At 42.6% G+C, this 13,725-nt stretch overlaps 3 protein-coding genes across 3 annotated transcripts in view; all 3 read right to left on the bottom strand.

Moving 5' to 3' along the window:
* Nucleotides 1-1,381, bottom strand: part of LOC149453426 (uncharacterized) — a 39,134-nt gene extending 37,753 nt beyond the window's left edge. The window contains exon 1 of the mRNA XM_089688644.1: nucleotides 1,351-1,381. The gene's annotated coding sequence lies outside the window, so the exon portion shown is untranslated. The remainder of the gene's footprint in view (nucleotides 1-1,350) is intronic.
* A 3,142-nt stretch (nucleotides 1,382-4,523) lies between these two features.
* LOC149453429 (uncharacterized) overlaps nucleotides 4,524-13,725 on the bottom strand; it is a 36,143-nt gene continuing 26,941 nt past the window's right edge. The window contains exon 5 of the mRNA XM_089688571.1: nucleotides 4,524-7,988. Coding sequence (XP_089544697.1) covers nucleotides 7,472-7,988 — 517 coding nt within the window. The 3' untranslated portion in view covers nucleotides 4,524-7,471. The remainder of the gene's footprint in view (nucleotides 7,989-13,725) is intronic.
* Nucleotides 8,941-12,193, bottom strand: LOC149453430 (uncharacterized). The gene is made up of 3 exons (XM_089688602.1): nucleotides 12,091-12,193; nucleotides 9,387-9,509; nucleotides 8,941-9,225 (listed from the first exon to the last, which is right to left on the bottom strand). Exons 2-3 carry the CDS (start codon nucleotides 9,492-9,494, stop codon nucleotides 8,941-8,943), a joined length of 393 nt encoding a protein of 130 aa, XP_089544728.1. The 5' UTR covers nucleotides 9,495-9,509; nucleotides 12,091-12,193.

Genomic DNA, 13,725 nt, shown 5'->3' on the forward strand with positions numbered 1-13,725 from the left:
GGTTGGATAAATGGTTCTATATTTAGGACGTATCCGGTCTATAATCCAGAGGCTCTGGATGGACGGTTGGATAAATGGTTCTATATTTAGGACGTATCCGGTCTATAAACCAGAGGCTCTGGATGGACGGTTGGGTAAATGTTTCTATATTTAGGACGTATCCGGTCTATAAACCAGAGGCTCTTTATGGACGGTTGGATAAATGGTTCTATATTTAGGACGTATCCGGTCTATAAACCAGAGGCTCTGGATGGACGGTTGGATAAATGGTTCTATATTTAGGACGTATCCGGTCTATAAACCAGAGGCTCCGGATGGACGGTTGGGTAAATGGTTCTATATTTAGGATGTATCCAGTCTATAAACCTGAGGCTCTGGATGGACGGTTGGATAAATGGCTTTATATTTAGGACGTATCCGGTCTATGAACCAGAGGCTCTGGATGGACGGTTGGATAAATGGTTCTATATTTAGGACGTATCCGGTCTATGAACCAGAGGCTCTGGATGGACGGTTGGATAAATGGTTCTATATTTAGGACGTATCCGGTCTATAAACCAGAGGCTCTGGATGGACGGTTGGATAAATGGCTCTATATTTAGGACGTATCCGGTCTATAAACCAGAGGCTCTGGATGAACGGTTGGATAAATGGTTCTATATTTAGGACGTATCCAGTCTATAAACCAGAGGCTCTGGATGGACGGTTGGATAAATGGCTCTATATTTAGGACGTATCCGGTCTATAAACCAGAGGCTCTGGATGGACGGTTGGATAGATGGTTCTATATTTAGGACGTATCCGGTCTATAAACCAGAGGCTCTGGATGGACGGTTGGATAAATGGTTCTATATTTAGGACGTATCCGGTCTATAAACCAGAGGCTCTGGATGGACAGTTGGATAAATGGTGCTATATTTAGGACGTATCCGGTCTATAAACCAGAGGCTCTGGATGGACGGTTGGATAAATGGCTCTATATTTGGGACGTATCCGGTCTATAAACCAGAGGCTCTGGATGGACGGTTGGATAAATGGCTCTATATTTAGGACGTACCCGGTCTATAAACCAGAGGCTCTGGATGGACGGTCGGATAAATGGTTCTATATTTAGGATGTATCCGGTCTATAAACCAGAGGCTCTGGATGGACGGTTGGATAAATGGCTCTATATTTAGGACATATCCGGTCTATAAACCAGAGGATCCGGATGGACGGTTGGATAAATGGTTCTATATTTAGGATCTATACAGTCTATAAACCATAAAAGACATCACAGTGACTATGGAGGAAGAGGACAGACATGATGGGGGGGTTACTGGGTGTAAATATAAAATAAGATCTTATTACCTCCTCTGCTGCCAGTTCCAGCAATGTCTTCTTTCTACTTCCTCCCAACTCACCTCTCACCCATGGCATCCTTTCTGGCTGTGACATCACTTCCTGTTTCTGTGCAAAAATGATGTTTAAGTTCACCAACTTGTGGAGAGTTTACAAACTGCAGTCAATATTTTTTACACTTTGATGAAGCGTTTGTTGCACGTTCCACCATTATGTTCCATATATTATTAGACGTGAACTGTATACTTTTGTTAAAATCCAGAACAGGGGCGGAATGACAACTCATGGGGTCCCTGGGCAATAGGGGATCATGTGGCCCCTGTGTCCTTGCCCAAACTAAAAAAAAGCCTATGAAAAAGGTACCAGGGGCATCTCATGGGGCCCCCTACTGACCCCGGGCCCTCGGGCAGTGCCCGAGTTTCCAAATGGTCAGTCCACCCCTGGTCCAGGATATGAATATTACTAAAAGAAAATTGGATCGTGCTCTAAGGTCCATAAACATGTAACATTATAGCACCACAATGCTCTTTTTATTTGACTTTGCCTTATTCTAGAGGAGGGACATTGAATTAAAATTCCAGAAGGCCCGGTCAGTAAATGTTCTTCCAAATCCAAATTCCGAACCCCCATTTTCCTTCACATTCCCCAACTTTATACAACACCCCATTTTACTTTGCAGTCTATCTTCCATAAAGCTGTCTCGGGGGTTGTTGGCTCTCATCATTTTGAGATGATGGGCGCCGAGTCTTATGTGGACCAGGATATGGAGAAGAAGACTGAATTGTATTGTAACACTGAGGGACAGAATAGCAACAACAAATTCAGCAGAAATGCATGTCTAACGAATGATGACTGATCTGCATGTTCATGAGGGAAATAAGTATTTGATCCCCTTCACAAAACATGACTTAGTACTTGGTGGCAAATCCCTTGTTGTCTATCACAGAGGTCAGACGTTTCCTGGAGTTGGCCCCCAGGTTTGCACACATCTCAGGAGGGATTTTGGCCCACTCCTCTTGGCAGATCCTCGCCAAATGTCAGCCACCAAACCTTATTGACTTGGAAACTCGAACTTTCAGCTCCCTCCACAGATTTTCAATCGGATTAAGGTCTGGAGACTGGCTAGGCCACTCCAGGACCTTAATGTGCTTCTTCTTGAGCCACTCCTTTGTTGCCTTGGCCATGTGTTTTGGGTCATTGTCATGCTGGAACATCCATCCACGACCCATTTTCAATGCCCTGGCTGAGGGAAGAAGGTTCTCACCCAAGATTTGATGGTACATTGCCCCGTCCATCGTCCCTTTGATGTGGTGCAGTTGTCCTGTCCCCTTAGCAGAAAAACACCCCCAAAGCAGAATGTTTCCACCACCATGTTTGACAGTTGGGATGGTGTTCTTGGGGTCATAGGCAGCATTCCTCCTCCTCCAAACGCGGTGGGTTGAGTTGATGCCAAAGAGCTGGATTTTGGTCTCATCTGACCACAACACTTCCAACCAGTCCTCCTCTGCATCATTCAGATGTTTAGTGGCAAACTTCAGACGGGCCTGGACATGTGCTTTCTTGAGCAGAGGGACCTTGTCGGCACTGCAGGATTTCAGGCCTTGTCGGCGTAGTGTGTTACCAATTGTTTTCTTGGTGACTGTGGTCCCAGCTGCCTGGAGATCATTGACAAGATCCTCACGTGTAGTTCTGGGATGATTCCTCACTATTCTCATGATCATTGACACACCACGAGGTGAGATCTTGCATGGTGCATCAGACCTAGGGAGACTGACACTTGTTTTGTGTTTCTTCCATTTGTGAATGATTGCACCAACTGTTGTCACCTTCTCACCAAGCTGATTCACTATATCTGCTCTCCCCGGACCCCGCATTCACTATATCCGCTTTCCCCGGACCCCGCATTTACTATATCTGCTCCCCCGGACCCCGCATTTACTATATCCGCTCTCCCCGGGCCCCGCATTCCCTATATCCGCTCTCCCCGGACCCCGCATTCCCTATATCCGCTCCCCCCGGACCCCGCATTCCCTATATCCGCTCTCCCCGGACCCCGCATTCCCTATATCCGCTCTCCCCGGACCCCCCATTCCCTGTATCCGCTCTCCCCGGACCCCCCATTCCCTATATCCGCTCTCCCCGGACCCCTCATTCACTATATCCGCTCTCCCCGGACCCCACATTCCCTATATCCGCTCTCCCCGGACCCCTCATTCACTATATCCACTCTCCCCGGACCCCGCATTCACTATATCCGCTCTCCGCGGACCCCACATTCACTATAGCCAGTCTCCCTGGACCTCGCATTCCCTATATCCGCGCTCTCCCCTGACCCCACATTCACTACATCTGCTCTCCCCGGACCCCGCATTCACTATATCTAGATGCAGAAACTCTGACCCTCTGTCTGGACAGTGCTGATCACACACTAAACTGAGCATGTGTGGGTTCAGTCTGTCTTATCAGGTATGAGTTGATTGTAGCCGTATTAGTGCATTTGCGACAGAAACAATTGAGTACTGTCCGTGATACTTTTTTTATTTGCATTAACATACAATTTTTAGGACAAGCTTTCGGGGAATGTCCCCTTCTTCAAGGTCTAAGCAGTACTACTCACAAAGTTAGCAGAATGTTAGAAGAGATGAAAGAAAAAAAAAAAAAAAGGAGGCTAGAGATAAGATGCAGTCAAAGCGAGGGGGGAGGGGGGGGGGATACTACACTCACACAGAGGGAGTCAAGCTTCAGCTAATAGTCATAAAACTGTTGGATAATGATTGAGGAATCCCATGTCCAAATTCAGGCCGTTATCTCTTGTGTCAAATAGAATTATCATTCTTAGTTCAAAAGTTTTTCTTTCCTGGATGGATTTGAAATTTCCTTTAAGTACTAAAACACTGAGGTCTCCCATTGTGTGGCCTGGTTGTGCGAAATGGTGTCCTACAGGTGTGCAGAGGTCATCTTCTTTATGTTCCTTCATACCATAAAATTGTATGTTAGTGCAAATAAAAAAAGTATCGAGGACAGTACTCAATTGTTTCTTATCAGGTAGATATTTGAACAATAGGAGGATCAGAGAAGACAGGGTCAAACACCCTTTTTACACAATGCAGAGGATTAACCCCTTAGGCCCCCCAGTGAGTATAACCAGCATGCTTTGCTGCATCTACAGACTGCTTGTACCGTTGGGGGTTCAGGAACACTTTAATGAATTATTTGTCCATACAATTATTGTGATGCGGTATTTATAGAGAACACATTGCGTGAACTTACTGACGTGTCTATTTTGAGGTATTTGCACGTTTAACTGGACAGCGCTTCTTTGTTATAACATTTTATTTATTTTATTAATTCAAGTTATGAAGAAAAAAAAAAAATTTAAATATTGTTTTGAAAAAAAAAAAATTCTGCTGGAAATAAAAGTTAAAGGGAGAAGGGGAGGAAGGAGTAAATTAGGGCTGATTTGGGTAAACTAAGGGTTATAAAAGAACAAATTTTATTTATCCAAAAACAACACTTTTTTTTTTTTGCTTTTTTCATATGGCGATTGAAGCTCATTCATAAATAACAATGCTGCTTTGTATCTCTTTAACCCCTCCCCCTCCAGAGGATTCCCCTCCCTTCCTGACCAGGCCATTTTTTGCGTTACGGCCCTGCGTTACTTTCCCTGACAATTGCGCAGTCATGCAACGCTACACCCAAATGAAATTTACGTCCTTTTTACCCCCCCGATAAATTGAGCTTTCTTTCAGTGGTATTTGATCGCCTGTGCAGTTTTTTTTTTTGCGCTAAAAAAAAAAAGTGTCAATTTTGAGAAAAAAAACAATATTTGTGACTTTTTGCTATAAATCATGTCCAGTAAAAAAAATTTAAAAATCAAATTTCATCAAAAATTTCGACTAAAATGTATTCTGCTCCATGTCTTTGCGAAAAAAAAAAAATCCTGATGCGTGTAAATTAATTGGTTTATGTGAAAGCTATAGCGTCTACAAATGGCGGTATATATACTGGGATTTTGATTTTTTTTTTACTAGTAATGGCGGCGATCAGCGACTTATAGCGGGACTGCGCTATAAAAAAAAAAAAAGACTGACAATTTTGAGAAAAAAAATGTATTTTTGACTTTTTTGCTATTAAACATGTCCAGTAAAAAAATTTTAAAAATCAAATTTCGTCGTAAATTTCGGCCAAAATGTATTCTGCTCCATGTCTTCGCTAAAAACTAAAATCCTGATACGTGAAAATTAATTGGCTTACGTGAAAGTCATAGCGTTTACAAATGGTGGTGTATATACTGGGATATTTTTTTTTTTATAATTATTTTTACTAGTAATGTCGGCGATCAGCGACTTATAGCGGGACTGCGCTATAAAAAAAAGACCGACAATTTTGAGCAAAAAAATTTATTTTTGGACTTTTTGTTATTAAACATGTCAAGTAAAACAATTAAAAAATCAAATTTCATCATAAATTTCAGCCAAAAGTTATAGAGTCTACAAATGGCGGTATAGATACTGGGATTTTTTTTTTCTTTTACTAGTAATGGCGGCGATCGGCGACTTATATTGGGACTGCTGGACTGCGCTATAAAAAAAAAGACCGACAATTTTGAGAAAAAAACAATATTTTGGACTTTTTGCTATAAAACATGTCCAGTAAAAAAATTTTAAAAATCAAATTTCAACATAAATTTTGGCCAAAATGTATTCTGCTCCTTGTCTTTGCAAAAAAAAAAAATCCAATATGTGTAAATTAATTGGTTTATCTGAAAGTTATAGCGTCTACAAATGGCGGAATAGATACTGGGATTTTTTTTTAAAATTTTTACTAGTAATGGCGGCGATCAGTGACTTATAGCGGGACTGTCGGACTGCACTATAAAAAAAAAAAAAAACGACAATTTTGAGAAAAAAAACAAAACAATATTTTGGACTTTTTGCTATAAAACGTGTAGTAAAAAATTTTTTAAAAATCTAATTTCGGCATAAATTTAGGCCAAAATGTATCCTGCTCTGTGTCTTCGCTAAAAAAAAAAAATCCTGATACTTGTAAATTAATTGGTTTACATGAAAGTTATAGCGTCTACAAATGGCGGTATAGATACTGGGATTTTTTTAAAAATTTTTACTAGTAATGGCGGTGATCATTAACTTATAGCAAAACTTCTGGACTGCGCTACAAAAAAAAAAAAAAAAGACCAACAATTTTGAAAAAAAAAAAATATATTGGACTTTTTGCTATAAAATGTGTAGTAAAAAAATTTTAAAAATCAAATTTCGGCATCAATTTATGCCAAAATGTATTCGGCTCCGTGTCTTTGCTAAAAAAAAATCCCGATACGTGTAAATTGATTGATTTACGTGAAAGTTATAGCATCTACAAATGGCGGTATATATACTGGATGTTTTATTTTTTTACTAGTAATGGCAGCGATCAGAGACTTATAGCGGGACTGTGCTATAGAAAAAAAAACAGACAATTTTGAGAAAAAAAACTGTATTTTTGACTTTTAGCTATTAAACATGCCAGTAAAAAAAATTTTAAAAATCAAATTTCGTCAGAAATTTCGGCTAAAATGTATTCTGCTTTGTGTCTTTGCTGCAAAAAAAAAAAATCCCAAAATGTGTAAATTAATGGCAGTATAGATACTGAAATTTTTAAATTTTTTTTACTAGTAATGGCGGCGATCAGCGACTTATAGCGGGATATTCGGGTTAACTGTGTGCTGTTTTACATACTGGGCTGTGTCTTTTCACTGTAAGCACACTGCTTTGTATGGCTCTGCTATGCAGAGCCATACAAAACAGTGTGCAGGAGCTGACAGGGGAGAGATCTGTTTTGTGTACATACAGTTCTCTCCCCCCCCCCCCCATCGGAGATGCTCGACAATCATCATGCGCCGACAAGTAATCACCAGCCCAGGACCCGGTGATTGACAGCCGAGGCAGCGAATGGTGGCGCGGGTAGGGCTCACTTGGAAATGCGAACTCACGTATATATATGGTTAAGTGATGCTCTTCGGAAGTAAAATTCTAGAATCCATCAGTAGGTCTCAGTACTGCACAGAGCTCGCGTTCACGTAGGCTGTGGAGGCGCCATTCCCTAACATTGTCTATATAAAGCAGTACATAGGTCAGCGGATGTGTGTTCTCTGATGTTTCAAAAGGTTTCCTTTCACAGAGAAACATTTCCCGCACTCTGAACATGAAAAAGGACGCTCTCCTGTGTGAATTCTGCGGTGTTTTCGAAGATTTCCTCTCTCAGTGAAACACTTCCCGCACTCTGAACATGAAAACGGCCGCTCGCCCGTGTGAGTTCTCTGGTGTTGCTGGAGGCTTCGTTTATCAGCGAAACATTTCCCGCACTCTGAACATGAATGCGGACGCTCACCCGTGTGGATTCTCTGGTGCGCATGGAGGCTTCTTTTTCTATTGAACAATTTCCCACACTGTAAACATAAATAAGGATTCTCATCTGTGTGAGTTTTCTGGTGAGCGTGCAAGTTTCCTTTGTAAGTAAAACTTCTCCCACACTCTGAACATGAATAGGGACGCTCACCTGTGTGAATCCTCTGATGTATACGGAGGTATGACTTCCTAGTGAAGTGTTTGCCACACTCTGAACAAGAAAAAGGATTCTCACCCGTGTGAATTTTCTGGTGAGTAAGAAGCTTACTTTTCTCAGTGAAAGATTTCCCGCACGCTGAACATGAAAAGGTCACGCTGGTGTGAGTCTTGAGATGTAGAAGAAGTTGGGATTTCAGCTTAAAATGTTTCCCGCACATCAAACAAAATAATAAACTCTCTTCATGGGTTGGAGAAGACTCCTTGGGTGTAGATGGATGTGTCGATGGATCCGCTCTGTGAGAATGGAGATCTGAAGGAACAGTATGGGATCGATGAGAAGATTCCTCAGGATCAGAGGGATCCATTGATGTCTCCACATGGTGCAGTCTGTGCGGTGTAATATGACCGATTGTGTTCACTTCAGGAGAATGTTGTGTAATCTCATTATTTTCTGCACCGTGATCTGGAGATAAAACAAGATCTTCCTCCGAGGTATTCCTGACCTGATGTCCCTCTGCTAGAAAGTAAATGTACAATACATGAAAACCAATCACATCTCACCGAAACCATCAATACACCAAATCAGTCATCACACATCGGGAGGAATGGAGATGGACCTTTCATATGGTGTCCAGTATCTCCTCCTCATTTGTTGGGAACGTGACGTTACATTGAGGAATGGAGATGGACCTTTCATATGGTGTCCAGTATCTCCTCCTCATTTGTTGGGAACATGACATTATATTGGGGAATGGAGATGGACCTTTCATGTGGTGTCCAGTATCTCCTCCTCATTTTTTGGGAAACAACACACCTTATACTCATAGAGGAAAACTAAAAATTGGAATATTTTCTGTGTTTAAATTTTATGTAGTTGAGTCCTCTGTACTGCCCTCTCCTTTACAATAAAGTCTCCTCTTACCCGGTGATGTGAGGGGCGGCTGATTGTCCATCATGACGTCCTTGTAGAGATCCTTGTGTCCTTCTAAATACTCCCACTCCTCCATGGAGAAATAGACAGTGACATCCTGACACCTTATAGGAACCTGACACACACAATGATACAGTCACCATCCAGACACATCCCTTGTCTGTTACTGGAGAATGTCCCAGAATTCCCAGCACCGCTCACCTCTCCCTCCAGCAGATCAATGATCTTCTGGGTGACTTCTAGAATCTTCTTCTTGTAAAATAAAGGAGTCAGAGACACAGATGAAGGGACAGTGATGTGTCTCTTGTTCCTTCTCCATTCTTCTGACTTCCGGTGATGTCTACTATAGGTCACATCCTCACCAGATGTCTTCTTCACTACTGTGTAACCCTATTGAGAGATGTCAAAAGAAATGTGAATGATTACTAAATTTAGGCTGGCATTTCCAAGAATCTCCCCCATATCAGGTCATGTTATCTTCACCTAATGCATGCATCTCACGTTTAGTAAATATTAAGATGATTGTGTTATATTTCCAGAATCCTCCTCACCTCTCCGGTTAGCAGGTAGATGATCTCCAGGGTGAGGTCCAATATCTGCTTGGTCATGTGACTTTGGTCTTTGTCTAACATCATCATTGATGTGGTCATGTGATTCATACCGGACTCTCTTCTCTGTGAACGAATAATAAACTGAGAATTACCTGGACTGGGGAAGCACTTAATACAAGCAGGATTAATAGTCTTTAATTCTGACCATATCAGGTCTATAAACCAGAGGCTCTGGATGGACGGTTGGATAAATGGCTCTATATTTAGCATGTATCCGGTCTATAAACCAGAGGCTCTGGATGGACGGTTGGATAAATGGTTCTATATTTAGGATGATCCGGTCTATAAACCAGAGGCGCTGGATGGACGGTTGGATAAATGGTTCTATATTTAGGATGTATCCGGTCTATAAACCAGAGGCGCTGGATGGACGGTTGGATAAACGGTTCTATATTTAGGACGTATCCGGTCTATAAACCAGAGGCTCTGGATGGACGGTTGGATAAACGGTTCTATATTTAGGACGTATCCGGTCTATAAACCGGAGGCTCTGGATGGACGGTTGGATAAATGGTTCTATATTTAGGACGTATCCGGTCTATAAACCGGAGGCTCTGGATGGACGGTTGGATAAATGGTTCTATATTTAGGACGTACCCGGTCTATAAACCAGAGGCTCTGGATGGACGGTTGGATAAATGGCTCTATATTTAGGACGTACCCGGTCTATAAACCAGAGGCTCTGGATGGACGGTTGGATAAATGGCTCTATATTTAGGACGTATCCGGTCTATAATCCAGAGGCTCTGGATGGACGGTTGGATAAATGGTTCTATATTTAGGATGTATCTACGTACATATTATTATTATTATACAGGATTTATATAGCGCCAACAGTTTTCTCATCACTTTACAATATGCCGGGAGACAATACAGCAACAATACAGTTCAATACAAGAGGGTTGGGAGGGCCCTGATCCTGGGAGCTTACAATATAAGAGGGAGGGGCTGGTGGTATAAAAGGTAATAACTGTGGGGGATGGACTAGAGGAATAGAAGATTTGGTTATTAGCTGAAGGCAGGATAGGCTTTCCTGAAGAGAGAGGTTTTCAGAGATCACTTAAAAGTGGGCAGAGTAGGCGATAGTCTGATAGATTGGGGTAGAGAGTTCCAGAGGATGGGGGAGGCTCTGGAGAAGTCCTGTAGACAAGCACGGGAGGAGGAGACAAGGGAGCAGTTTTACAATAGGAGTGTGAGGCAATCCTCATAAAACAGTGCTTCACTTCATATAACAGCAATCATGAATAATGATAAAAAAAAGAATCTCGTGAGCAGTGAGTGAGGTGCTAGGTGGAGGTGGAGAAAGTAGAGAGTTAAAAGTGAAGAAGAGACAATGAGGACTGGATGAGAAGGTATTGATGAGAGTGACAAAGTCGGCTTGTTTGGCAGCATGGAGGGAGGAGTTGTATGTGAAGAAATCAGATTTATATCAATACTTGCTGAGATTTGTTTTTTTGCTACAATTGCTCCAGCACACAACTATGTCATTTAAGCTTTCTGGTGTGGTCAGTCTGCCAGGGTTGTAATGGTCGGGGCCTGATGCTTCGTGTTGTTAGAGGAGCAAGTGAGTCTAGTGTGGATGAAAGCGAACTGTTGTAGACAGAAGTGGCCAGGACAGGGCAGGACAGGGGAGAGATTCTGTCATAGAGGCAGTCTTTTTCAGAATGGAAAATATCTATATAGTAGTATCAGCTGAATTATGGAGGAAGAGGAAGGACATCACAGTGACTATGGAGGAAGAGGAAGGACATCACAGTGACTATGGAGGAAGAGGAAGGACATCACAGTGACTATGGAGGAAGAGGAAGGACATCACAGTGACTATGGAGGAAGAGGAAGGACATCACAGTGACTAGGGAGGAAGAGGAAGGACATCACAGTGACTAGGGAGGAAGAGGAAGGACATCACAGTGACTATGGAGGAAGAGGACGGACATCACATTGACAATGGAGGAAGAGGACGGACATCACAGTCACTGTGGAGAAAGAGGACGAACATCACAGTGACTGTGGAGAAAGAGGACGAACATTACAGTGACTATGGAGGAAGAGAACGGACGCCACAGTGACTCTGGAGGAAGAGGAAGGACATCACAGTGACTATGGAGGAAGAAGACAGACATCACTGTGACTATGGAGGAAGAGGACGGACGTCACAGTGACTATGGAGGAAGAGGACGGACATCACAGTGACTATGGAGGAAGAGGACGGATATCACAGTGACTATGAAGGAAGAGGAAGGATATCACGGAGACTATGGAGGAAGAGGACGGACATCACAGAGACTGTGGAAGAAGAGGACAGACATCACTGTGACTGGAGGAAGAGGACGGACATCACTGTGACTGGAGGAAGAGGACGGACATCACTGTGACTATGGAGGAAGAGGACGGACATCATAGAGACTGTGGAGGAAGAGGATGGACATCACAGTGACTATGGAGGAAGAAGACATAACGATGGAGGAAGAGGACAGACATGATGGTGACTATGGAGGAAGAGGACAGACATAACGATGGAGGAAGAGGACGGACGTCACGGGGACTATGGAGGAAGAGGATGGAGATCACAGAGACTATGAAGAAAGAGGACAGACATGACGGTGGGGGTGCTGGGTGTAAATATAAATACAGATCTTATTACCTCCTCTGCTGCCAGTTCCAGCAATGTCTCCTCTCTACTTCCTCCGGACTCACGCTCACCCAGAACTTCCTCTCTACCTGACACTTCCTGTCTATTCCTGACATCACTTCCTGTCTATTACTTACATCACTTCCTATCTATACCTAACGTCACTTCCAATCTATACCAACATCACTTCCTGTCTGTAGCTACATCACTTCCTGTCTACACCTGACATCACTTTCTGTCTACACCTGACATCACTTCCTGTCTACACCTGACATCACTTCCTATGCGGTCACTTCCTTGTGGATAATATGAATACTGCATTCTGGGATTTTTAGGGCTCATTCACATCATACATGCAGAAAAAAACAATTGAAACTGATGTGCAGATTTCACTTGCAGGGACATCAGTTGTCATGCGCATTTCCGCGGGTTTTATATACGTTGCAGATTACTGGGCACATAGAGAACAAATATTTTTTGTGCCCTTGAAGAATTAAAATTATGTGAAACCATGCCTGATGACCCATAATGCAGTGCGCTCACTGGAACCTGATCAGCAGCCTCACAACCACCAATAATGTGTGGGAGATGGATACCCCCAACTATATGAGCGGCGGGGGGGGGTGAAAGCAGTCATGGTATCGGTGTATTGGAGATGCTGTAGTGAGAGGACAAGGATCCTGGTCAGTAGGACAGATGTACGAGGGTGGATTGAAGAGATTGAAGAGTTCTTGGCCTCATCACCAGAGGGCAGGACAATCCACGTCATTTTGAATAGGGAAAGGCAGGAAAATGTGGATTGTGTGTGGGCTTGGTTTCAATAGTATTTTTTGGTCAAAAAAAGTCCAAAAATGCCGGTTTGCTGTGTTTTACCGCATTTTTTAGCGTTAGAGCTAAAAAAAAACTCCTATAGAAGCCCACTAGTCCTGGGGTTTTTTTCCAGCCAAAAAACGTTGATTCCAGTATATGTGTGTAACAGCTGCTGTTACCCCTCATGCACACGAGACATTTTGATGATGCTGGTAACGTTGGCTGTGTAAAGTCACATTAAAAACGTGAGTTTTTTAGCGTTTTGCCGCGTTTGCATCTTTTAGTGGGTTTTTTTGGGTCAAAAAAGTCCAAAAAAGCCGATTTGCTGCGTTTTACCGCGTTTTTCTGCGTTAGAGCTAAAAAAAACTCCTCTAGAAACCCTCTAGTCCCGGGGGGTTTATTTTCCAGCCAAAAAACGTTGATTCCAGTCTATGTGTGTATGGACACCTAGGAGAACATGCTGGGGGGGGTTTACTGGCTGTAGAAAAAAACATCAAAAGCCAAAAACAGCCGCTGTTACCCCTCATGCACACGGGACGTTTTGATGATGCTGGTAATGTTGGCTGTGAAAGTCACATTAAAAACGTGAGTTTTTTAGCGTTTTGCCACATTTGCATTTTTTCAGTGGGTTTTTTTAGTCAAAAAAAGTCCAAAAACGCTGTTTTGCGGCGTTTTACTGTATTTTTCAGTGTTATAGGTAAAAAAATTCCTCTAAAACTCCAAAAACAGCCGCTGTTACCCCTTAAAGACACAAGTTTTTTAGCGTTTTGGCACGTTTGCATTTTATAGTGGGTTTTTTTGGTCAAAAACACTTCCAAAAATGCCGGGTTGTGGCGT

Source organism: Staurois parvus, unplaced genomic scaffold (assembly GCF_062004578.1).
Source record: "Staurois parvus isolate SC_StPar_1 unplaced genomic scaffold, SC_StPar_1.0 ptg000449l, whole genome shotgun sequence".
NCBI lineage: Eukaryota > Metazoa > Chordata > Amphibia > Anura > Ranidae > Staurois > Staurois parvus.